The following is a 27,506-nucleotide window of genomic DNA, read 5'->3' as shown; positions in this document are numbered from 1 at the left end:
AGATTTTCTTTCCCTGGTGTTTGCCTTAATTTATGGAATAATGATTCTTTCTGATTCTGTACACATCAGGATGTTAGTTTTATATCTGATTTTCTGATTACTGAACTTGTTTTGATTATTAGATGACATTTTTTGGCCTAGTTTTGTAATGGTGGTAGACAGTACAATTAGGGATGACAAATATACCCGTACCCGCGGGTAATACCCGAACCCGTCCCGACTTTGACGGGGAATACCCGGTTTGACCGGGTACGGGTACGGTTAAAACCCGATATATTAAATCGGGTACGGGTACGGGTATGTACTTACCCACCCCGTACCCGTACCCGTTCTCATTTTTAATTTAATATTCACTTTTAATTTAATTATATTAAAAAAATTTAATATTTTTTTATGTGTGATTATTTATTATAATATAAGATAAAGAAATAACTTAATTATAATTATAATATAATAAAAAAATAATTAAAAAATATCATTTTTTATAATAAAAAATAAAAAAATAAAAAAATTGACGGTACGGATACGTGTACGGGTATACCCGATACCCGACGGGGAGGGGATGGGGATGAAAATCTATACCCGAAGGGTATGGGGACGAGGATGGAGATGAGTTTAACTTGCGGGGACGGGGACGGGTATCATGAAACCCGTACCCGCCCCGCCCCGTTGCCATCCCTAAGTACAATCAAGTGATTACCTTTTGTATGGATTACGTTGAATTTTGTTTAGGTGACTTTGTATTTTGTAACGGGTTGGGGTACCCCTTGTACTCCCATTAATTTATTTTGCTTATCAAAAAAAAAAATATATATATATATATAATTATATCTTAGTAAAAAAAAAGGTAAAAGCCTGAAAAAAAACTTGCCATGAGAAGTAATAAATCATACACCTAGCAGCATTTTGCAATATTTTTTTTGTCATCTTTACAAAATTAATTTGAACATATATAAATAAAACTTATGTTCCAACTTCCAAGATGGGCCAAAAGGAGAAAGGCCCAGTCTTTTATCACTATAATAAGCCCTAGCAACTACTTTACTATTCAAATGGAAGAAAAATATTGATAGAAGAATAATATTGGAAACATCTAAAAACTGATTGCAAGTGACTTTCTCCAGCTTCAATTGATATTCAACATTTGATTGTTCATGCTTAACCTGCTTCTATGAGTGCTCTCCATTCCTTCTTCATTTCGACAAGCTTTTCTTCTATTCATTTCAGCATACATTTCTTCAATCATAGGCTTCCATAGCCTAACCCGCGCATTGATAAACCAATTGGATACCTGATCAATCAACCATAATACAGCTCAAATCATCATCAATGTTAACATGTTTGCTATTTATTTATTTTCTTAAAGGTTTGCATTTTCAAAGCAGATTGTTCCTCCCCAAACAACCACTATTTGGCAAGGATCAAAGGATGTGTGTAACAAGAGCAACTAGTACCTGGCTTCGTGTCAACCCACTTTTTACTGCAAGTAAATGCTTCTCTGCATCTTTAGGATACCTGAAATCCATCAAATCATGCCATATTAAAAAACATGGATTTGGGATGGATCCATGCACAACTTTTAAATTCACTGAATAGTTATAAGATGATCGCAGCTCAAAAAGCTTATGATTGTGGCCCAACTTTAGATAAGCTTATTGACAAGTACTTACAGAAAAAATAAATAAATAAACTTCTATAGGTTAAGATAAATTAGTCTAGGTGCAACTTTAACAGAAGTTTTCATATCTAGCTTCAATGAAAGTTAAGATGCATGTAAGTTGATTTAAACTAATAAGTTTAATTTATTTTATCTTATATTCTTCTATAATTTGAAACTCACGGATGGAGGAAATTCTGAAACATCCAAGCGCGTAGAACTGAGACAGATCTTTCTGGCAAGCCCCTTTGGGGCCTCCATAAGTGATCTTTTCTTTTCAACTGCTGGAGAGCCCATTGCTTTTGAATGAATGAAGTTTCAACACACCATTCCTTCTCCTCTTCTGAGCACAAGCTGTTAAAATCTGGTCCCATGGCAAGAATATGATTGCTAATCCTCTCTCGCAGGTCCTTGTATAAGAGAGTGATCGTTTGAAGTGCAAAATGTGCATGCATGATGTGTGGATCCAGCTCAGTCGCAGCATGGAATGCAGATACAACAGTATGAATCTCATCCAAACACTCACTGTATCGGTTGTCCACCTGATCACAAAAAGATGATTATTCTCATTATGTCAGGATGAAAACTTTCATATATTACTATCAATTTCTCACAATTTGTTTCTCTAACCATTATCATGAGTATTACCAAATTTTCCCATTTAATTAGGAAAAATAAAAGAATATATAGTTTACGAACTAACTATATAAATAACTTTTACTTCGTAATCCACTCACAAATCACAATATATAGTTTGCTAGCTTTAACAATAACTATTTTAAAAAGTTAACGATGATTTTGATTAATTGACAATTATTTAAACTAAGTGTTTATTGAAATTAAACTCAAAATGGAAACTGCAAAGTAAACATGTATAGTTCAACTACAAACATAACTTAGAATCTTCGAGAGTTTTTCTATTGAAAAATATTTTTTATTTTCAGTTGAGAAACTCTCAAATGCGCTTCTAACTTGTATTTAAATAGAATTTTATTCTATTCTACTGGTAACAAAAGGGCGCAAGAGTTTGCATTTTACCAGCTGTAGAAGAACGAGAAGTTGGGATTTGTTTGATTCAGTTGCATGTCTTTCCAACGGAGATTCTTCTACATGTGCTTCAAACATGGAATTTGCATTTTGGTTAATTGCTACCCTTCTCTTGGGTGTGAAAGCTGAAGCTGAATTATTATTCCCTCCTGCTCTAACACCAGCAACTGAATAATTCATCAGCTCTACGTTTTCAAATGAATATGTTGCAATTTGAGTAAGTATCTCTTGAATTCCAGCAAGGTATCTGGACCCCAAGATTGCTGGTGAAAACTGGACATGTTTGTTAGAATCTAATCTCATAGACAAATCCTTGCTGCTGCAGGAGGGTTGCTCCAAACCTGACATTGTTGTTACATTCATGCGATTAGACACGTCAGAGCAGCTCATCTCTGAGCACTGACCTGTAGTTGGAGATCTTGCAAGACTTAGTGAAAGCTCATTACTACAATTAGAGGAATTGTAAGCAAGATTGGCCAAATTTGCAACATTTGACGATGTCCATCCATTTTGATCCAGGTTTGGATTTCCTATGGTTGAATAAGCCAGGATCCCAGTCCCATCAACCTCAGGAGCTTTCAGAAACTTGTTCACATTCCACTTATGAATACCAGGTAATTCATCATAGGCATGATCACCAAAAGTTGCATGTAAAGGGTTTGATGTGTCCTGCCAATTATTGAAGATATATGGTCCTATTGCCTCCAATGAACAGAATGAAGGAGGCAAAGCTGCTGAAGAATTCTCTAGATTTTCTTGAAGACTAATTCTAGCAGCTAGTGAAGCAGAAGTAATTGGCCTTCCTCCAGCTAAATGTTCGTGAAAGTCATTGTTGTTAATAGGATTTGAGGCATCTCCTACAACAGTTTTTCCTTGTGATGCAATAAATGAATTGGAATCAGCAATGGTAGCAGGGTTTATGAAGCAACCATCTACATGGACATCACTTGTAGGTTCACCTTGCTCTCCACCAGCAAGTACTGGAATTCCATCTATAATGTGGCTTTGGTTATTGAGGTCAAATGAATAGCAATGAACCAGTGGCTTTGGTGCTAAATGCTGTGTAATTTCTTCTATGGCAGTAGAAATTCGGCCAGCCATGTCCAGTGGAGCACTGTACATATTGTTCTCCATATAGGAAATGCAACAAGAGGCTCTTGATATTTCTTTCAATGGTCTTTCAGAACAGCATTGCCACTGTTCAAATTAATGGTAATCAGAACTGGTAGAATCTCCCTATCCCCTGACTTGGAAAAATTACCTTACTCTTGAGGAAAATAGGTCCATGCTGCAAACAATAAAAGAAAATAAATCGGAACAAGGCAACAAGAAAAAATAATAGATAACAGTGCCACATGTGACTTGATTGATCATCATTCCAAACTAGACCACTTACTGAAAGATGAAAGGTAAAAATTAATAAAAAGATAGCTTTTTTAAGCAAATGATTTAAAGAGAAGAACAAAGTCAAAAGCATGCTCATTAGCAAAACCAAGTGAAGCAACCTTCCCTTGAGCACAGGGGTAAGGAGTTAGTACCTATCACTTATCACCCACCAAAACAAGTGGAGCCATCATTTGAAAACTTATTCAAAAGATTTGTAGTTACCCTCCAAGAACCTACAAAAACAAAAAAGGAACATAAAAAAAATAAGCTTTGGCTATTCCAAGTTCTAAAGGTAGAGGATCGTCAAATTTGACCTTTAAAGAATACAATTTATAACCATAAGCAGAAAACACAAATGTAAAGAAATAGACTATTAATATCTTTAGAAGCAAAAACAACCCCATCTGTCTTATCTGGTCCTTTTGCAAATAAAAAACAACCACCTCAAAGAAAACCAAAAGCATTGAAGATAGTGTAAAAGCTGAAGAAGAAAAGAGAGATTAGATTCCAAAACAAAGAGGTATGCACCTAATATTGTTGGAAGTGAATGAAAAAGGTGTGAGATAGATGGAGGTGGATGAGCCACGAATGAGTAAAAACAAGAAGAGAGAGAGAGAGAGAACACAGTAGGCAGTAGTAGTAGCCTTTGGTGCAGTGCCACTCATTTGTGTTGCAGCCTTTAACGGGCCCTCTCTGATCTCTTCTGTCTTCAACAACACCTATTACTATTACTATAACTATTACTATTATTATTATCATATGCTTCACTGTAATGCAATGCAATGCAATCAAAATATCTTGATTCTCTCTTCTGTTCACAGCAGGGGGCCTCAGAAACAATTTGGAGAAAGCCCTTTGGTTTTTTAGCTATTTTAAAACAAGATGGTAACGTGAACAGAAACATGACTCAAATGGGGTAAGCAAGTGCCGAGGCTACCCTACACAATGTAACAACTAAAGGCACGAGGGGAATTGTATTGTTATTTGGTTTGACGTGTGAAGGAGACTAGGAGAGAGAAATGGAAACAGTGTGTTACTAATATTAGGCTTGTGATGTAGCTGTGTAGTATGTACTTTTTGGTGTGGATGGCTAGACACAGAAACCGGGAGATGAGAAAGAGATTCATGGTGATGTATGCAAGGCAATAAATGACGACAAACTTTGGAGTGAAAGTCCCTTCACCATCCATGAACGAATTTATTGCACCAAAGAAAAAAATTATGGAATGATTGAATACATGTTTAAAATCGACTCCAAACAAGAATCACATTAATCGAATGAAAAACCTTTTTTTTTTTTTTTTTCTTTTCTTCTGTAAGATGTAGAAATAGAGAGAGTGATAATTCATATTTTGGATTTGGTTCCAAATATATACTCGTAACATTTTTTTTAGTTTAACATAAGCTAAAAACATATTTGAAATTCATTTTAAAGCTAAAGTGATGTGAATTTTTAGAAATTAATATATATAACTTTTGTATCAATTATAATAATTTGATGTGAATTCAAGGGTGAATGTGAATTACCAAATCACATCCAAACACACTAATCCAATTTGGTTTGATTACTCTAATGTTTATAAGTAGATTAATATGATTCAGATTGACCTAACATATTTTGAGGCTTAAAATAAATTTTGAAATTTGGTCTTTTTAAAGATAAGAGAAAGTAGCAAGAAAATCAACAGTCACTCATTAAAAAGGAACTTTTAGCAAAAAAATATAATACTAGGATCAAACCGCAGTCCTTACAATACTAGGTGTAGATAATGATCATCAAATCAAAGTTAGTACTAATACAACTGATTCCTTAAGTTTTATAAGTAAAAAAAATATATTTTGGGGACTTAAAATTAGAACTTCGACAACCTTATACTTGGGTCGGCCTTAAGTATGATCCTACTCAAATTTTTTTATGAGTTTTGTGTTCTAGCCTAATCTGGTAACTTATCATGCCAGATTAAATTAATTTATCTTATTTATTTATTTTTATTTGAATTTTACAAAGAAAAATATAATTTTTGAGTCAAATAAACTTGATAGATTTCGAACCTAAATTTTGTTGGTTCGGCTTGGTCCTATTAGTTTGTTAGGTTAGATTTATTTAACTTAATTATTTTCAAGCCACATTTTATAAAATCTAACCCAACTCAACATCGAACTCTACCATTTTTACACCTCTAAACATAAGTATCTTTTATCCAACTAATTATGTTGGAGACATAGTTAAACATTAATCTCTTTTGTTTCTTTTATTTTCTATTTTTTTAATTATTATGTTATGGAATTTTTTTTTTCATTTTATGTCTCTCAATTTCTTTCATAATATAAAAGAAAAGTAATTTTTATGTCACAAAATTAAGTCAAGATAAACTAACTTAATTATAACAGTGTTAGTGAATGCAAAATTTAGTTATAAAATTTATAAACTATAAGATTTTTTTTAGTGTTTTTAACTAAAAGACTTAAATAAAATAAGATCTACCTGTGTGGTATACAGATCGATGTGCTCGTCCGGATCCGTGGTGCCGTCGTAACGGTTGATGTGGAGAGGCTTCCACCCGAAAGGGAGAGGTGTTTCCATGATGCCGTCCACAAAAGGATGACGGCGGAAGGTCGCTTGATTTCCCGTGACGTGGGCAGGAGCGTTGCTTACGTCATGTGTCGACCTGTTGGTCGGTATGTGAGACCGATGTGTGGCAGGCCTGGGGGTTGGTGCCCTAGACGTTGTTGGCGGTTGAGAAACTGAGTGCCCTTCCTCCTCATGCAGGTTGCTTTGTTGAGGGGGTTGATCAGAGGGACGCCGAGGGAGTTGAGCGCGAATACGCTCGTTCTCGGCGCGTAGCGCCGCTAGGTCAGCCTCATTAGCGGTACGCATCGCGACTAAGTTAGTTTCGTGCTTGGCATGCATACTTTGTAGATCTGCGGCGTGTTGCTGCAGCATCTGCTCGACCTGCTCGATCAGTCGTCTCAATGCTGCTTCGTTATCCATGTTAGTTGTGTGATCTAGGTCGTCTGTTGCGCGTCTGCTATGGCTTCTGGTGAAAACCATAAGCGTGGCCGATAAGAGCTGTCTTGATCGGTCCCACGGTGGGCGCCAAATGTTCTTACCGGGAATCCAAGGTAGGGATGATCCGCTGGGTAAGATCGGTGAGCCTCCTTCACTGGTACGTTGATGCTCCAAGATGGGGGTGGTACCTGCAAAAGAGACTCCGATGCTAAAGTTAGTGTTTGTGGGAGTATTAGTCTCGTATAAGTAATGCACGTACCTTGGTGTGAATTAGGATTTCGTTGGGCCTTGGGCCTGAGATCAGTTATGATCTGATTAGATAACGAATTTTGTCTAGACCGAGATCTCCCAGCACATGTCTGAGGTTGTCCTGCGCTATGATACCGAGCTTGAGCTCGGCATAACGGTACGGATAGTACAATAACTTTTGTATCAATTATAATAATTGATGTGAATTCAAGGGAGAATGTGAATTACCAAATCACATCCAAACACACTAATCCAACTTGGCCCGATTGGCATGCAAGGTCCAATGCTTATAAGTGGATTAGTATGATCCTACTCAAATTTTTTACAAGTAGTGTTCCAGCCTAATCTGGTGACTTATCAGGCCAGATTAAATTAATTTAACTTATTTATTTATTTTATTCAAATTTTACAAAGAAAAATATAAATTTTTGAGCCAAATAAACTTGATAGATTTCGAACCTAAATTTTGTTAGTTCGGCTTGGTCCTATTAGTTTGTTAGGTCGGAATCAACGACAGACTCTACCATTTTTACACCTCTAAACATAAGTATCCTCAATCCAACTAATTATGTTGGAGACATAGTTAAACATTAATCTCTTTTGTTTCTTTTATTTTCTATTTTTTAATTATTATGATTATGGAATATTTTTTTTCTTCATTTTATGTCTCTCAATTTCTTTCATAATATAAAAGAAAAGTAATTGTCATGTCACAAAATTAAGTCAAGATAAACTAACTTAATTATAACAGTGTTAATGAATGCAAAATTTAGTTATAAAATTTATAAACTATAAGATTTTTTTTAGTGATTTTAACTAGAAGACTTAAAAACTTAAAAAAATAAAATACAGATACCTGCTTATTAATTTAATATCTTCAAAACCTTTAAGAATGAAAGAAATAAAAGGGAATAAATGAAGATGACTCACATTATTTGAAATACTTTTTCATTGATAATTCAAACTTGTTTATATTGTCAAAACTAATTCCTTTTAGACCAAACCTTTTTATTTAACATGTTTTTTTTAACATATTTTTATTATTGAATAAATTTTATTAAAAAAAATAAATTTTGTGAAATTTTACTTTTTATTTAATAAAACTTACATCATAACTTTATTCTAGTTTCTAATAAAATTTGACTAACAATAAAAACATATTAGAGAATGTGAACACTTCTCACACTATCAAATACATTTTCTAATATAAATTTTTAATATATTTTATTAATAATTAAAATTTATTAAAAATGGTAAGAATTATAGATATCATTTTTTATTAGAAATGTCAAATTAAGTTAGTCCAATGAACTGACCGGGCTAGCTCATTAATAAAATTAATGTGAGTCTTAATAAAAATAACTTAAATACAATCATAACATTTTGGCTTGATCTGCATAACCCAACATGTCAAATAGGCTTAGACCTGGTTGACCTGATAGAAAAATAAAAAATATAAATTAATAATTTAATATTAATAATAATTGTTAAAAAAAATCATAAATTAAAATATAAATTAAAATAAAAAATTTTGAGTTGTAGTATTTTTATTTCTTTGTATCTATCTTTGAAAAAATTATAGAAGAAAAAAAGTAAAATAAGTTAAATTTCAACACACACTCTCTCTAAAATTAGATTAAATTTTTTTTATTTTCAATTAAGGCCAATTGGGTCCAACTTGTAGTCAATATATTGAAACTTTTGTATATTTTTTTTATATAAAACATTTTAATTTTTTATTTTCAATTAAGACCAATTTATCAAACATTTGGACAAAAAATAACAATTTAAAAGTAATATAAGTTAGTATAACCTAACCTGAAATTATCATTTGGCCTAGATACACCGAGTTAGGCCAAACTAACTTAACCCAATATATAACTTAACTTTTTATTGAATTTAAAAAATATTTTATTTCTCTCACCAAAATTATTATAATATAGAATAAACGTCAATTTATAATATTTTCTATACCGGGAGGACCCTATTGGTCACGTTGACCAACACGTGCCGTTCTGTCAGACACCCACGCGAATTGAACCATAACTAAAACCTTGACGCTAGCATCGGCTCGGCCTACAGCCGAAGGACGAAAGGAGTCTGACAGCAATATCGGCTCGGTGTAAGGCCGATACGAACGAAACCATGATACATCTCCATATACCGTGCACCGGCTCAGCCAAATGCCGATCAAGTAGAATAGCACAACAAATACGTATCGGCCCGACCAACAGCCGAGACGTTCAGCACCCAAAGCCTTAACCCGTCGACTCGGTGATGTGCCGAAGGACAAAGCAAGGATTATAATGTCGATCACGGTTAACAAGGATAAGTACATGATTAAGACATAATTAGCCGATTAGCGCCATATTACCTAATTTGATAAGCTTTAGAAAAGGCCCACTGCTGATAAGGCCCATCAGTAGTAGTATAAATAGGTCATTTATATCGAGGTATGTCACTATTCATTAATTACCCTAGAATATCGTGCTTGTCCTAACTTGAGCGTCGGAGTGCCTTTTGCAGGTACCTCCCCCTCTGAAGAATCCGCCTGAAGCATCCGTTCGGCCCTTCACCACCAAGAAGACTACGAGTGTACCCTTAGACAGGTACATTTTGGCGCCCACCGTGGGGCCGAACCGATAGTTGTGAAGAGACTTTGAAGACATTATGGCAAAGACAAGAAGAACTAACCTTGAAAACCACCAGTCCGAAGATGAGCACCCGTCCAGGGCAGACAATGCCGAGACGGTAGAGGAGACAAACTTGACCGAGATGGTGCGCCAAATGAAGGAAGACATGGCCGCCATGAAACAGCAAAGGAAGAGAGATGCTGCCGGGATGGCTGCATTGCGAGAGGAGAATGTTGCCCTTAAAAATCAGTACCGGGATCCCACATGGAAACCCTCTGAGACGACCCACACTCAGGGGTCGTTCCATTCGCACGGCCATCACACCTCTATCCCTCACACTTTTGTCGCTGCCCCAGGTGTACATGCTTCGGTCGGTCGGCCGATGCAACCAATACCGGTCGGAGCACATCATCACCCCTTCACACCAAACATTATGCAGTCTGCACTTCTTGACCATTGGAAGTCCTTGCCACTCGACAAGTACGATGGTACCACCGACCCAGACGAGCACGTGGATGTGTTTTTAACGCAGGTTACTCTGAGCACCACTGACAACGCTGCCTTGTGCCGAATCTTCCCAACATCATTAAAAGGGCGAGCGCTGAGCTGGTTTACTCGGCTTCCTGCTAATTCGATTGATTCATTCAGCACGTTAGCTTCCCAATTCACCATTCAATTCGCTACAAGCCGACCGCACCAGTTGACCTCTTTGGCACTAGTTAGCATCCGTCAGGAGAAGAAGGAATCCCTTCGGGCGTTCAAGAGCCGATTCAACAAAGCGACATTGGAAATCCGAGACCTTAACCCGGCTGTCGCCCTGCATCACCTGACCACTGCCTTAAAGCCAGGTCTCTTTGCCAACAACATCTGCAAGAAGCCACCAACCGACATGGATGACCTCCGGCGACGAGCCGATAAATACATGCAGATGGAGGAATTAGCAGAGTTCCGCAACCAAGCTAGGGCAGAAGTAGCGGCTAAGCCTAAAAAGCCAGCTGAAAACAATTTTCGAAGCCGTCTGAAAGAACTGGTACCCCGCGAGAGACCCCCTCATGGCCCGAAGTATTCCCAATACACACCACTGAACACCAGCCGGTCAGCAATACTAGAACAAGCACTTGCTTCAGAAGTACTGGCCGTTCCAAAACGAGCGTCGACCCCTCCCCGGGCTGATACAAACAAATCTTGCAGGTATCACCGCAATCGCGGACATTCAACTGACGACTGTTCGGCCCTGAAGGATAAAATTAAAGATTTAATCAAGTAGGGACAGTTGCAAGGCTTCGTGGACCGTCTGAATCGTTTGAGATACGCTGACCGGTAGCGGCAGCACGATCAACCCAAACAAAGGAGGACAGAAGCACGTTCGTACAGAGAGCGCAGTCGGTCAAGAGATCGAAGAGAGGAAGAGCCTTCGGCACAACCTCGGCGAGTCATCAACATGATAGCAGGAGGATTCGCTAGAGGAGGCTCATCCTCATCAGCCCAACGCAGACACTTGCGAGCCATTCGGCACGTCCATTCAGTAGAGACAGTTCGTCGTCGCCTACCCACCATCACTTTCACCGAGGAAGACTTCAAAGGCATCGACCCGGACCAGGATGATCCGATGGTAATCAGCGTCGAAATTCACAACTGTATTGTACGTAAGACGTTGGTTGATCAGGGAAGTTCAGCCGACATTCTCTATTGGAACACGTTCAAACAGTTGGGTATTCCGGAGTCCGAGCTAGTCCCTTATGATGAACATTTGGTCGGGTTCTCCGGTGAACGAGTCAAGACAAAAGGGTATATCAAGCTGTCAACCCGGTTTGGGTTTGATGGAGCTGAGTACCGAGACATTTTGGTTAAGTATGTGGTGGTGCACGCCAACACATCTTATAACATTCTGCTCGGCTGGCCATCCCTGAATCGGCTCGGAGCAATCGTGTCCACCCCTCATCTGGCCATGAAGTTTTCGGCCGAATCAGGGCGAATAGTCACTGTCCACGCTGACCAAAAAACCGCGCGAGAATGTTATTTTACCAGCTTGAGATTGCCGAAAATGAAGAACGAAGCACCAAATGAACCGAGAGGGGTGCACTCGGTATCACAGCAATCGGCCATGGACCTCGATCCCCGGATTGATCAAGATGAGAGGGTCGAGCCCATCAAAGATAAACAACCGTTCCAGGTGGGAGTGTCCGAATTCCAACTCACTCACCTAGGAACTAATTTGTCCGAAGAAGAACGGCTGGCTATTAAGCAAGTGGTCCTTGAAAATAATGACTTATTCGCTTGGCACCCGTCCGACATGCCCGGCATTGACCCCAATTTCCTTTGCCACAAGCTCTCCATTAACAAGGAGGCTAGGCCGATTACTCAACGGCGCCGGAAGACCGGGGAAGAAAGAAAAGCTGCAATCGAAGTTGAAGTGGGCAAGTTGTTGGACGCTCGGTTCATCCGAGAGGTACACTACACGACCTGGCTGGCCAATGTCGTCATGGTCAGAAAACCGAATGGAAAGTGGCGCATGTGCACCGATTACACTAACTTAAATAAAGCCTGTCCGAAGGATGCCTACCCGCTACCAAACATCGATCGGCTCGTCGATGGGGCATCCGGCCACAAATTCTTGTCTTTCCTCGATGCATACTCTGGATACAACCAGATCCGGATGCACCCTCAAGATGAAGAAAAAACTGCATTCATCACTGAAACGGCCAACAACTGTTATCGAGTGATGTCGTTCGGATTAAAGAACACCGAGGCCACCTATCAGCGTTTAATGAACAAAATCTTTCATGATCAGATTGGCCGGAGCATGGAGGTGTATGTTGATGATATGGTGGTAAAGTCGAGCGATGTGTCGGCGCATACACGCGACTTGACCGATGTATTCCAGGCGCTTCGGCGACACCAAATGAGACTTAACCCCGAGAAATGCGTGTTCGGAGTCTCAGGCGGCAAGTTTTTGGGGTTTATGTTATCCAACCGGGGAATTGAGGCAAACCCAGAAAAATGCCAGGCCATCCTGGATATGAAAAGCCCAACCACATTGAAAGAGGTTCAGAAGTTAGCCGGTCGGCTTACCTCGCTGTCCCGATTCCTCCCTTGCTTAGCCGAGATAGTTAAGCCGATCCTACTTCTGCTCAAGAAAACGGAACGATTCAAATGGACCCAAGAGTGTGAAGTATCTTTTCAGCAGTTTAAAGAACGGCTTAGCATGCCCCCGATATTGTCTAAACTGGCCGGTGGTCTAGACATGATCATCTACTTGTCGGTTTCCCTCCCGAGATCTCTCTCGGCCAAGGATGTGGCTTACGTTAATTTTTACAAGTCTTCCCTCCCGAGATCTCTCTCGGCCAAGGACGTGGCTTACGTTAATTAGTCTTCCCTCCCGAGATCTCTCTCGGCCAAGGACGTGGCTTACGTTAATTTTTACAAGTCTTCCCTCCCGAGATCTCTCTCGGCCAAGGATGTGGCTTACGTTAATTTTTACAAGTCTTCCCTCCCGAGATCTCTCTCGGCCAAGGACGTGGCTTACATTAATTTTTACAAGTCTTCCCTCCTGAGATCTCTCTCGGCCAAGGACGTGGCTTACGCTAATTTTTGCAAGTCTTCCCTCCTGAGATCTCTCTCGGCCAAGGATGTGGCTTACGTTAATTTTTACAAGTCTTCCCTCCCGAGATCTCTCTCGGCCAAGGATGTGGCTTACATTAATTTTTACAAGTCTTCCCTCCCGAGATCTCTCTCGGCCAAGGACGTGGCTTACGTTAATTTTTACAAGTCTTCCCTCCCGAGATCTCTCTCGGCCAAGGATGTGGCTTACGTTAATTTTTACGAGTCTTCCCTCCCGAGATCTCTCTCGGCCAAAGGTGTGACTTAACGATAATTTTTAAACGTATATCATGTTGCACCAATATATGACAGCAAGTAAAATCCAAATTCATTAATAAGGCACTATCGGCCTAAAAAGAGTACACTAAAAAGGGCGCTATCGGCCCAACATTACAAAGAACAACAAAAAGCTTAAGACCCCACCTCCGGTTCCCCCTGAACCGGACCATCTTCAAGCGCACCCTCCTCGTACGCCGTCACCTCTTCATTCGGCCCAGCTAGCCGTGCTGGGGCTTCTTCATCGGCTTGTTGGTCCGGAGGGATGGAGGTCAGGTCCACCAATTTCCCCTGGAAGAAGTCCTTTGTCATATCCAGGTGAAAATCAGGGGGAAAGTCGCCGAAGAAACATGCTTGTCGGGCGGCCTGAGCAAAGCCAGCCTGATGCTGAGTTAGGACCTTGTTGCGCGCTTTCTCCTTGTAAGCCTCGAAAGCAATTCTCTCGGCCTCCAGCTCCTTGCTCAGAACAACAACCTTCTCTGTCTCGCTTTTCAAAGCAAGCTCAAGACGCTGAACCTTTAGAGCCAGGTCATCATCTGTTCGCCCCTAGCGATCCACCTCGGCTTGGTATTTGCTGTTGGCCGTTTGAACGTCAGTAAGCGCCGCCAGCGTCTCTTGGAGAGACTTCTCCTGCTCAGCTAGCTGCCGACGCAATCCATCGGCCTCGCCATTCGGCTCCATTACGATGCTTTGGGCTAAAGCCACAGCACGCACTTGGAACTCACAGAAGAAGCTCTATTTCTGAGCCGAGGTCATACGACTCAGCACCCCTTGACCCGATCGGAGGTCAAGTCTTGGCTCAGAAAATCCTGAGCATTGACATTGCCAGCCAAAAAACTTGGTCCAGCCAAGCTTTCCGGAACATGTGGACCAGCCACGTGGCGCTGCTTGGCCCGACGGCTCTCTTCCTCGGCCCTTGGTTCAGGCCTTCTTTTTTCAGGCTGGGGCCGAGTCGGCTTCTTCGACCTGACTGTTGGCCCCGCTCCACCACCTTGGGCAGATGGTTGATTCCCAAGCATGTCGGTCGGGGTCCTATTCGTAGTGGTTGCCGCCACTTGATTCCTGATCAGTGTGCGAATATCCAAATCGTCCTCTCCATGATTCTCCATGATACCTGCACATCATTAGTCAAAATCAATGATAACACAAGAATTTAAAAAAGTAAGAAAGGTACTATACCAATCAATTCTTCAACTACATCAGCCGATTCACACAACCGGACCAGAGGACGGCACGGCAAAGGCCGAGGCAACTTCTCCAAAAAATTCAAACTCGATCTCTCCCCCGGGGACATTCGGGATTTGGATACCGTGTCGTACTTCCTCGGCTTTCGAGTCCAGTACAACGGAAACAGTGATCTCCCTTCGGCATCGAAAAAATACTTATTCCCTAGCTCTGGCCGAATCATCACCTTCATAAATCCTACTTTAAATTTTTTATAAGAAGTGGTGAAAGGCTGTAGTTGGCAATCACTGTGCCGAACCAGTGACAACCACTTAATCTTCTTCGTCGGCCGAGACGAATAGAAGTGTAGGAACAGATGCGGAGTGGGCCGGATGCCGAGAGCCAAGCATAAATGCCTAAACCCTTGCATCGCCGCCCAAGTGTTGGGGTGAAGCTGGCTCGGTGCCACGTTCAGAAGGCGCAATATACCGACAAAATAATCATCAAAAGGCAGAGTTATCTTCAAATCCCGGAACATGTAATCATACACATAGAAGAACTGGTACTTGGACGACCCTTGGTTTAAATACACGAAATCCGGATTCGGCCCCCCATCACCTCGGCACGGCTGAAAAAAGATGGCAGAAGGTTCCTCTTCCTCGGGAAAGTTTAAGAATTTCATTGCCGATACGAAACGAACAAGAGAGTTCTTATCGGTGTACCGGGAATACACGCTGCCAACCTCCCCGTGCACCCATGAATATCCAGGAGTTGATATGGGAGCAAAACTCCTGGACGATGCACCACCTCGGCTCGGCTGATCATCAGAAGCCATCGCCGATGAAGAATGATTCCCACTTTGCGACCGTTCGGACCCGGAAACGGACCCTGCACGATCCTCTCCATTGGAAGCCGAAGCCGATGCGACGTCTCGGTCCGACGTTTCTCTCAACCCAGAATAACCTTCGTCCCTGGAGGAGTCAATATGAACAACATTTAAATCTGCCATTACGTACCTGATTGTTGAACTTGACCAATTTTTGATGAAGAATATGCGAATACAGCAACTCAGATGATCTCGGCTCGGAGCAAGTGATAAATGCGTATGTTTGAGAACCCTCCCAACACGCTTATTTATAGGCATTCCTCGAAAGTTATCAAGAGTCACACCCCTCTACACACCGTTGGATCACTTAGATCCAACGGTTCACGATGCGTAACCCTTCGTATGCGTCATTAATACCCAACGATTATAACCCTTGGTATTCCGACAACGGTTACGTCCCTCCGTATTCCATTAGCAGTCATAACTCCCCGCGTGCGTCATTAATAACCAACGGTTACAACCCTTCGTTTCCCGTAAGTAGTTGTAACCCTTGGCCTACCCTCAAAAAAGGTAACAAACGAAGTGCCACATTTACCCTTTGCGTCATTTTACTCCTAAAGGCTGGAGGGCTTATGTACCGGGAGGACCCTATCGGTCACGTTGACCAACACGTGCCGTTCTGTCAGACACCCACGCGAATTGAACCATAACTAAAACCTTGACGCTAGCATCGGCTCGGCCTACAGCCGAAGGACGAAAGGAGTCCGATAGCAATATCGGCTCGGTGTAAGGCCGATATGAACGGAACCATGATACATCTCCATATACCGTGTACCGGCTCAGCCAAATGCCGATCAAGTAGAATAGCACAACAAATACGTATCGGCCCGGCCAACAGCCGAGACGTTCAGCACCTAAAGCCTTAACCCGTCGGCTCGGTGATGTGCCGAAGGACAAAGCAAGGATTATAATGTTGATCACGGTTAACAAGGATAAGTACATGATTAAGACATAATTAGCCGATTAGCGCCGTATTACCTAATTTGGTAAGCTTTAGAAAAGGCCCACTGCTGACAAGGCCCATCAGTAGTAGTATAAATAGGTCATTTATATCGAGGTATGTCACTGTTCATTAATTACCCTAGAATATCGTGTTTGTCCTAACTTGAGCGTCGGAGTGCCTTTTGCAGGTACCTCCCATCTCTGAAGAATCCACCTGAAGCATCCGTTCGGCCCTTCACCACCAAGAAGACTACGAATGTACCCTCAGACAGGTACATTTTCATTACTATAAAATATTAAATAAGAATGAACATATTTAACATTTACATATATCCCAGTACTGAAAGTTAAATACTAATTCCTTATAAGATATAGAAATCATTAAAGTAAATTTTTTTCTCTCAACAAAGTCTTTTGATAGATAATCAACCAAATGTTAACATATTTTAAAAACTCAATTATTTATCAATAGTAAAGTTGAACACACGACTCCTTAAAAAAAATGTTTGGATACACAATATAAACTACAAACTCACATTTCAATATCCCATTTATCGAGAAGCAACAAATTATAGCTTTCAAATGATCATAAGTTCGGAATCTTTGAAACAGAAAAATTAACATCTTACAGAGCTTGTTGGTAATAAACTTAATTCTACTTTTTTTTTTTCTAGGGGAACTTAATTCTACTTAGAACAACAATTTAATGTTTTATTTAATATTAAGAAATTATTAGAAATAGTATAACAAAATATAGAATTATTCCAAATCGTATAAAGTAAAATAGTGAAAAATGGCAACAGGTTGGGTGTCATTTTGCATATATTCCGGGAATCAAATTTGTGCGTCATAATAGACCATTGACTCATATCCGTATTGTGCGGAACTCCATGCTCTCTAGACCCACTAGATTACTGTCTTTTTGGGAGAAAATATTGGCCCTTTCTTTATTATTATTATTTTCCGAAACAAGTATTTTTTATTATAAATAAAATATACATTTTTTAATGGTTTCTTAAAACTGTTTTCTTAAATAGTTTTCAATTTTTTTTCTAAAAAAGTAACATATCTATTTTTCAAAACTTGCTTTTTAAGAATCAATTTTTAATAAATATATTTTAAAAATTTAAACAAAAACCAACCCATTTTTAAGAAAATATTTTTTTTAAAAAAAAAAATCTTTCCTTTTATTAATTTTGTTGTATGAATGAAAATACTCATTAACTTTACTTTTCGACTAACATCTATTAAAAAAATATGATTAGTTATTTATAATAGAGTTTTCTCTTCTGATTATTTTTTTAATTTATAAAACTTGATATTTGAGCCTTTTCTGAAAAAATTTAACTCGATTTTACAAATCTTTACTTTATATTTTCAATTTATAAGACTTAAAGAATTTAAATTAGGAATGGTAATAGAGAGCAGGATTGGAATGAGCTATATCATCTTTTCTATTTAATGTGGGTATCCATTTTGGAAGTATTTATGAATTTTAACAAATTTTTATATATTTGTTAAAATTAATTTTTTAAATAAATAAAATAATAAATAAAATAAAACTAAAAATAAATAGTTTTTTTAAACATATATTTATATTGAAAATAAATAATTATGACATATATATTTATAGAAAAAATAAATTAAATTACATATAATTAAAAATATTTGTAATATTTTAGAGTGTAAATATTAGTGAATATATGTATCTTACTATTTATTTCTAACCCATTATTAAATAAATATTTATTTAATTATTTATTTCTAATCCATAACGAATTTTATATATGAAAATCAATGAGTGTATGTCATCTCTAATTTAAACTTACTTTCACACTTATCAATATATTATTGATAATCAATCAAATAATTCTAATGAATTGTTATAAATTGTTTTATATAATTTTGTATGTAGGAGTAAATATTTGAGTGTGATACATCAAATTTTAAATTTGAACTTTATTACTGTCATCATAATTTCACTAGCAAAATATAATTTGGTATACTTTTATAATATCAAATTGTTTCTTATTATTTTAAATAATTTAGTTAATTTTTAGTCTTACTTAATAGTTAAAAAATAACAAAAATTTGAATGAATAGAAATTTATACTTAACTAATAAAATGAACAACTAAGTTAAACCACTTTAACATTTGAATTATTAGGAAAAAAAAAAGTATGCTCCATTATAACTTTAGCACCTTTTAAAATCATTGTTAAAATAGTTTTAACATATTATTTTCTACTGCTAACTGATTTATTGAATTTTTTATCTAATCAAATTTTAATTTTATTTAAAGTAATTAATTTAGATTTAATTAAATGACAGAAAATGAAATTCAATTAAAAATACTTGTTTTAATATTTTCACATGATATTTAAAATATTAAAAAAAAATAAGATAACATATATAGGCATGACTTATTTAAAAATTAGAAATGTTAAAAATACACTCCAACTTACTCTTTTGAACACACTCTACCTAATTGGTACAAAATTTGTTAGGTCTTACTATATTTAATATATATATTTTTTATATACTTTTATAGTTTTCAATGAAGATTAATCAATAAAAAAACATATAAAAATGTGTTGTTAATACTCTTAAAAAAATTTAAAACTTAAACTTTACCTATTATTTGTTAATGCAAATTTTAGGCATGGCCTGGTTTTTTAAATAGCTTAATTTGTCTAATAAACATACTAAAATGCCTATTTGATATTGAAGTTTTTAGATAAGTATGGTGTATCTCTAAATAGGTTAACCACTTAACTGGCTAATAGGCCGTTGAGAAAAAAAATATTTAAATCAAACTATAAACTATGAAAATTAAAACATCTACTACATAAGCCATAAGTTATAAGACAACCGTGAAAATAAGTAGGCTAGACTTTTCAAATGTCAAGCATATTTTGTTTATATGTATATTACTTTTACGGTTAATACGATATTTATAATAACTTATTTTAAAGTATATTTTTATAATAATACTTCAAAACATGGAATTTTTTTTTCTAGAATAATTTTTTTAAAAAAAATATACAATAATGGACACCCTGCAAATTATTTACACAACTCTTCACTATGCAGGTTCAAAATTCGGTCCCTAGGAAATCGAATTCTGACCTACTACAGTGTCGCTGAAGTATGCATTTTGGCTGTTGGAATTCGGTTCCGGGGAGCCAAATTCTGAGCAGCCTTATATTATTTTTTTTTCCATTTTTATAAAATTAAATTAAAAAAAAAGAATTTATAGTTTTAAAAAAATTAAAATAAATATAATGTATAAATAAAATAGGTTTGTATTATATAAATAAAAAAATTTAATTTATAAATTTAATAAGTTATAAATGTAATAAGTTATAATGTTAAGAAATAATAATTTTATTAACTTATATTTATAATAAATTAGAAATTTAATTAATTATTGTTCTTACCGGAAATCTGCTGTAGAGCTGATCCGCCAGGTAAGATCGGTGAGCCTCCTTCACGGGTACGCTGGTGCTCCAAGATGGGGGTGGTACTTGCAAAAGAGACTCCGATGCTAAAGTTAGTGTTTGTGGGAGTATGAGTCTCGTATAAATAATGCATGTACCTTTGTGTGAATTAGGGTTGTGTTGGGCCTTGGGCCTGAGATATGTTATGATCTGATTAGATAGTAGATCTCGTCTGGAGCGAGATCCCCGAGATCAGTTATGATCTGATTAGATTGCGGATCTCATCTTGAGCGAGATCTCCGAGATCAGTTATGATCTGATTAGATTGCAGATCTCATCTGGAGAAGATCTCCGAGATCAGTTATGATCTGATTAGATTGCGGATCTCGCTTAGGCCGAGATCTCCCAGTGCGTGTTGAGGTTATTCCACGCTGTGATACCGAGCTCGGCATGGCAGTACGGATAGTACATTAGCCCCCCGAGCTCCGAAGACCGTAGGTCGAGGAGTTAAGTCCGAGCTCGTCAAGTGGCTGTGGCCCTTCGCGTACATCTGCCTGTCGAGATGCCATGTGTCATAGCCGTCACCTCGTTCCCATAACGCGTGGGCGGCGCGGCGACAAGATTGTATTTTTATTTATTTTGATGGCGTGGCCTTTTTGGGCCGATGTGGTGTTCCGATGTCCATGTTTCATGGTCGAGCTAAGGAGCTCGACAATAATGAGCTTACTGCTTGGTTAGGCTGGTAAACCTTTGACCGAGTCAGCAGTTTGGTGAAGGACAAGTCGATAACTCGGTTGGCCAGTACACTTGCCCCCTAAGCACCGAGTGATGTAAGAGCAAAGGGGCTTCTGAGGAGTTCCCAAATTTGTTGTTTGAAGGTTCAAATTCGACCTTGTTAAGTAGATGTGATCTCAAGGTTCAGACTCGACCTTGGCATAATAAGGTTCGTACTCGACCTTGGTTAAGAAAATGTAATCTCAAGGTTCGAACTCGACCTCGGCATAACAAGGTTCGAATTCGACCTTGGTTAAGAAAATGTAATCTCAAGGTTCAGACTCGACCTCGGCATAACAAGGTTCGAATTCGACCTTGGTTAATAAAATGAGATCTCAAGGTTCGGACTCGACCTTGGTTAATAAAATGTGATCTCGAGGTTCGGACTCGAGCTCGGCATAACAAGGTTCGAACTCGACCTTGGTTAAGAAAATGTGATCTCAAGGTTCGGACTCGACCTTGGCATATCAAGGTTCGAACTCGACCTTGGTTAAGAAAATGTGATCTCGAGGTTCGGACTCGACCTCGACATAACAAGGTTCGAATTCGACCTTGGTTAATAAAATGAGATCTCAAGGTTCGGACTCGACCTCGGCATAACAAGGTTCGAATTCTACCTTGGTTAAGAAAATGCAATCTCGAGGTTCGGACTCGACCTCGGCAAAACAAGGTTCGTACTCGACCTTGGTTAAGAAAATGTAATCTCAAGGTTTGGACTCGACCTTGGCATAACAAGGTTCGAATTCGACCTTGGTTAAGAAAATGTGATCTCGAGGTTCGGCCTCAACCTCGGTTAATAAAATGGGATCTCGAGGTTCGGACTCGGCCTCGGCAAGTCATCACGATTAATGTGCCAATACCAAAAATGTATGGGAATAGAGTTGTTTTGTTGATTATTTTTGAGGTGTGCCTCGTTAAAACCTTCCTTGGCCAAAAACCCTTTTCCTTAGTGGGAAAAAAGGTTGAGGAGGAAAAAGAGTACGTCACCTGAATTTACAAGTTAAGAGAAATAAATATTGAGGTGGGTGACATTCCAAGTTCCGAATTTCCCTTCGGAGGGGTCTATTCTTGCCTTTCTCACCCCACCAAACAAGGTCGCCAACTTTAAATGTTTGTGGCCTGACCTTGGTCTTGCTTTCCTTGTGGTTTGTTGCGAACTTGGTCACGAAAAGCGGAGTGCTCTTCCATCTGTATGTACCCGGCAGCTCGGGCACGGAGTTCGTCCATATCAGTGGGAGCTCGGCGACACAGGCTGTCCACAAAAGGTCCCGGCTTGAGCGCCAGGAGCATGGCGTGTAGGGCGACCTCGGGATTCAAGTTGCGAATCTTCACTGAGATGCCAGCAAAACGTTCCATGAACGTCCGTAGTGGTTCATCGTCGCCCTGTCTGAGGCTGGCCAGAGCAGCCGACGTTACGAGGTGAGGTCGACTCGTTGCATACTGCGCCGTGAATCGTCTGACCAGAGTGCCGAAGCTGTCAATTGACTCGGCAGGTAGCTGGGTATACCAGTTGAGTGCGGCCCCTTTGAGCGAGGTCGGGAAAACCTTACACAAGATAGCATCATTGTTAGTGTAGAGGTTTACCTGGGTTGTATACAGGTCAATATGTTCATCGGGGTCCGTCGTGCCATCATAGCGATCAAGGTGGAGAGGCTTCCATCTGCGAGGGAGTGGAGTCTCCATGATGCCATCCAAAAAAGGATGACGGTGAAAAGTTTCTTGACCCTCTGTGACATGAGTGGGGGCCCTGCTAACATCCTGAGTCGACTTGTGCGTCGGTGCATGAGATCGATGCGTGGCAGGTCGTGGAGTCGGTGCTCTGGTCGTAGTTCGGGGTTTAGAAACTGAATGCCCTTAGAACTCATTCAGGTTACTATGCAGAGGGGGTTGATCTGAGGGATGCCGAGGGAATTGGGCACGAATGCGCTCGTTCTCGGCGCGTAGTGCCGCTAGGTCGGCTTCATTAGCGGTGTGCATTGCCGCTAGATCAGTTTCGAGCTTGGCACGTGTAACATTGTAAAAAAAAAAAAAAAAAAAAAAAAAAAAAGGCTGATTCAGTAGCCCAGAACGGGCCGTTCCCAAACTGGAACGGGCCGTTCCACACTACTGAATTGAACTACATATTGTAGTTGAGAACGGGCCGTTCCGGCAAGGAGAACGGGCCGTTCTAGGAAGGAGAACGGGCCGTTCCGGAGGGAGAATGGGCCGTTCCGGAAGGAGAACGGTCTGTTCCTGAGGGAGAACGGGCCGTTCTGGATGAGTCCCGGAACGGGCCGTTCTGTTTTCAGAACGGGCCGTTCTGGGCGTGGATTTTGTGCGTGATCTGGGAGTTCAGAACGGGCCGTTCTGGTATCGGTACGGGCCGTTCTGGCCACTCCGGATTGCCTATAAATAGGGGTGAAGGGGGGGGCCGTGAGGAGTTATGGTTCTAGAGAGAAGTTTTAGAGAGAAGGTCTCTGGGTCAGTGAGCTCCTTTCTCTCCCAAATTTCTCTGTTTAACTCCTTTTCTCCTCTAGATCAATAACTCCTTCTGTCTTTTCTTGAATTTCAGATTAGAAAGCTTGTTTTGGGAGGACTGAAGTTTCGAGTTGAGCCTCGAGGGGAAATTATACTTTTGATTCAGTCTTTGGCTATCTGAGCCAATCTTCAGGTAAGGGAAGCTAGATTGTTTGCATGTGGCTGAATTTGTTAGTTTGGATGAGAATTTTGAACTCTCTGAATAGTTTTAGGCCGGGCGCAGGTTGAGCGTATCAGGCGTGGAAGAGCTTAGAGCTCTTGGGTTGGTGTTAGGCCAGGCGCGAGTTGACGGCACTGTGCTTGAATATATTTATGAATGAATTGATGCTTATGCATGTTTAAAGTTGAAGTTTTAGATCATGTATGTATGATATATGATGTATGGTGAGGTGTGATTCATATGTATGCTTTGTGATGATATATATGAATGTTTGAATATGATACGTTCATATGGTATGTATTGATCATAATGGTAGGTAGACCATTTATGATGTATGATGCATTATTGCATGTGATGTCTTATGACATGTGTATGGTTGTTGATCATGATGGTGGGCAGACCATTATGATGTATGATGCATGATTGCATGTGATGCCTATGGCATGAGTCTAGCCTAGGACTTGAGGAGAGGAAAAATATTTCGAACTGGAAGAGCTCACATAGAGTCTCTTGAGAGTGGTGCTTGGATAGGCCACTAATATATGAGAGTGGTGCTCTGGGAGGCCACTGGATTTGGGAGAGTGGTGCTCAGATAGGCCACTGGGTTGGGTGAGTCTCCTCTAAGTCCTTAGCTAGTGTTGGAGTGGGGTATGAGGTCGAGGGTTATTCCCTTAACCAAGTACTCAGGAAGGTGCGTGGATCCTTGCGGATAGTCGGTGGGCGAACTCCACAATTGACTTGGTTAATGCATGCCAAGGTCGTGGTAAGCCCGTACCCAGCTGTGCTATACCTGACGGTGGATCTGGACTTCCAAGTGTGTAAGTGACATCATCCGAGTAAACCCGAGTGAGGATTATATATCCTGTTTAGCTGTGACCGAGCGGGCGCATTGGGCGTGAAAACGGTTGGGGTGGTTTCGGTAGGATGGAATGTCACTTATACAGCTCTATTGTTATGGAGATCTCCTAGGTGTATGCATGACGATGCATTAGATGATTGATATGTATGCCTATCTGTCATGAGTTGCATTCATTGCATGATTATTAATATGATGAAGTGTGGTGTTTGACTTCATGTTTGGTGAATGAATGATTGATTGAGATGAAAGGTTCCTTAGGGACAGGATTTGGGATGCATGTGTAGTATAGAATTTTTATTCTGTACTTGTATTATTGATCTTTGAATTCTAGCTTACCCTTCTGTTTTCCATGTGGTGGAACTGCGATGATCATACTTGGTATGGGAGCAGGTCAGGGATAGCTTGGGAGTAGAGATGATCGTTGTGAGACGAGGAGCTGAGTCTCGTGTTTTGAGTTACCATTCTGGGTAACATTTTTTTTTGTCAGTGCTTGACCGGCACTAAGGAATATTTTGGGATGACTGTACATATATGGTGCTATATTTTATATACAGAAACTTAATTATTTCGATCTTTATATTTATGCCTGTATGTATGTGTTATCCAGTTTAATATTCTCTTAGTTAACTAGTTGTAGTGCGATTCCACTAAGTGTAGAGACCGTGGCGGGTCGTTACACTTTTATGGTATCAGAGCCGGTCGAGTCTTTTAGGATACTATGTGGGGAGTGATCCTTCTAGGTTTCTGTTGTGTCATATCTCTGATATGTGTTAGCCTTTGGTGAATTGTGGGGGTATTATGTTACTAATAGGATGTTTGAATTGTTGTAGTATGGTGAGACCCCAGTATGACCAGATTGCTAGGGCCATGGAGATGATAGCCATGGCGATGCAGCAGCAGAGTGCTCACTTTGCTCATATGGAGGCAGGTAGAGCTGCGGCTGAGGCAGCTAGAGCTGCGGCTGATGCAGCTAGACCGGTGGTCTCTCAGGAGGGGAGAGATTTAGCAGAGTTCAGGGGATGTCAGCCTCCTCAGTTCAGAGGGGATTCAGATCCTGATGTGGCGGATCAGTGGTTGAGGGATATGGAGAAGATTTTTAGTGTTTTAGGATCTTCTGATGAGAGAAAGTTGGCTTATGCAGTTTACATGCTGGGGGGCGAGGCTGAGTACTGGTGGAGAGGCACCAGGCAGATGTTAGAGAGCAGGGGTGTGCCTGTTGACTGGGATTGCTTCAGGAGGGTCTTTTTGGAGAAATATTTCCCGGATAGCGTTAGATACGCTAAGGAGGCAGAGTTCATGAGATTACATCAGGGAAGCTTGTCTGTTTCTGAGTATGCTATGAGGTTTGAGCATCTAGCTCGTTTCTACTCTCAGGCCATATCTGAGGCTTGGAGATGTAGAAAGTTTGCGGAGGGATTGAGGCACGAGCTGAAGAGGGTTATAGTCCCCATGTCCATAGTAGAGTTTCCTGCCTTGGTTGAGAAGGCAAAGACTGTTGAGAGTTTGGAGAGTGGTGGTAGCAGCGGTAAGGCTGCTAGAGTTCAGGAGGGATCATCTGGGTCCAGGAGGGGAGGCCAGCAGAGGGGACCTTATGACAGACCTGTACAGTCTCAGAGAGGAGCTGTTAGTAGGGGACCTCGACCTGTTACTCCTCAGGGCGGAGCACAGTCGATGCAGTGTTATCGATGTGGAGGAGCACATATGGTGAGAGATTGTTCCCTTCCGGGGAATGTTTGCTTCAGATGTGGTAGGCCAGGCCACATCTCTAGAGATTGTCAGACACCGGCGACTTCATCTGGGAGTGCCCCGAGGCCACCCAGACCTACAGCTGCGGGGAGAGTGTTTGCATTGTTAGGTGCAGAGGCTTCTACTTCATCAGACTTAGTGAAGGGAAAGGGGAAGGCAGCAGGTGAGGATGTTTTATTTTTATTCGATTCTGGAGCCACGCATTCTTTTATTTCTGTTGATTGTGTGAAGAGATTGGGTTTGTCAGTATCTTCCTTGCATGTTGATTTGTTTGTGTCTACTCCGGCTTCAGTTTCTGTGGTGACGTCGGAGATGTGTGTGAGATGCCCGATAGAGGTGTCTGGTAGGAGGTTCCGAGTGAACCTGATTGTGTTGCCCATGGTGGATATCGACATAATCTTAGGGATGGATTGGTTATCTGCCCATCACATCCTTATAGATTATGCTCGGAGAGAGTTGATGTTTCCTCAGTTGGAGGATGAGGTGTTGGTATCAGCGGGTCAGGCTGAGCAGTTGATGAGGGATGGAGCTGAGTGCTTCATGTTGTTTGCAACTTTGAGTATTGAGACAGAGAGAGCTATCGCTGGGATCGAGATTGTCAGTGAATTTCCTGAGGTGTTTCCAGATGATGTGCCAGGATTGCCACCCAGGCGTGATGTTGAGTTTAGCATTGATCTGGTACCAGGTGCAGGACCGGTATCAGTGGCTCCTTATAGGATGGCTCCAGCTGAGTTGGTAGAGCTGAAGACACAAATTGAGGATTTGTTGGAGAAACAGATGGTGAGGCCCAGTGTTTCTCCTTGGGGTGCTCCGGTACTGTTAGTGAAGAAGAAAGATGGTGGGGCCCGTTTGTGTGTTGATTATCGGCAGCTGAATAAATTAACGATAAAGAATAAATATCCCCTTCCAAGGATTGATGATTTGATGGATCAGCTGAGGGGAGCTTCAGTGTTTTCAAAGATTGATTTGAGATCCGGATATCACCAGATTAGGGTGAAGGAGAGTGACATACCGAAGACTGCCTTTAGGACTAGGTATGGTCACTATGAGTATGTGGTGATGCCTTTTGGTGTCACTAATGCTCCAGCAGTGTTCATGGATTACATGAACAGGATCTTTAGACCGTTCTTGGACAGATTTGTGGTGGTCTTCATTGATGA

The 27,506-nt window shown here is 40.2% G+C and overlaps 1 protein-coding gene across 3 annotated transcripts; it reads right to left on the bottom strand.

The window, feature by feature from the left end:
* Nucleotides 1–850: 850 nt before the first annotated feature.
* LOC109793778 (homeobox protein ATH1) lies at nucleotides 851–5,053 on the bottom strand. Of its 3 annotated transcripts, none has more exons than XM_020353251.3 (6): nucleotides 4,619–5,053; nucleotides 4,243–4,323; nucleotides 2,696–3,992; nucleotides 1,841–2,199; nucleotides 1,455–1,515; nucleotides 851–1,291 (listed from the first exon to the last, which is right to left on the bottom strand). In XM_020353251.3, exons 3-6 carry the CDS (start codon nucleotides 3,836–3,838, stop codon nucleotides 1,127–1,129), a joined length of 1,728 nt encoding a protein of 575 aa, XP_020208840.1. In that variant the 5' UTR covers nucleotides 3,839–3,992; nucleotides 4,243–4,323; nucleotides 4,619–5,053; the 3' UTR covers nucleotides 851–1,126. The 3 variants fall into 3 exon arrangements, with proteins under 3 accessions (XP_020208840.1, XP_020208846.1, XP_029129924.1); XM_020353257.3 differs by lacking the exon at nucleotides 4,619–5,053 and adding an exon at nucleotides 4,490–4,607; XM_029274091.2 differs by lacking the exon at nucleotides 4,619–5,053 and having other exon boundaries at nucleotides 4,243–4,482.
* Nucleotides 5,054–27,506: the final 22,453 nt, after the last annotated feature.

Source organism: Cajanus cajan, chromosome 9, assembly GCF_000230855.2.
Source record: "Cajanus cajan strain Asha chromosome 9, NIPB_CcT2T_4, whole genome shotgun sequence".
Taxonomy (NCBI): Eukaryota; Viridiplantae; Streptophyta; class Magnoliopsida; order Fabales; family Fabaceae; genus Cajanus; species Cajanus cajan.
The sequence above is the reverse complement of the archived record's forward strand: the minus strand, read 5'-3'. Positions and strand labels throughout refer to the sequence as shown.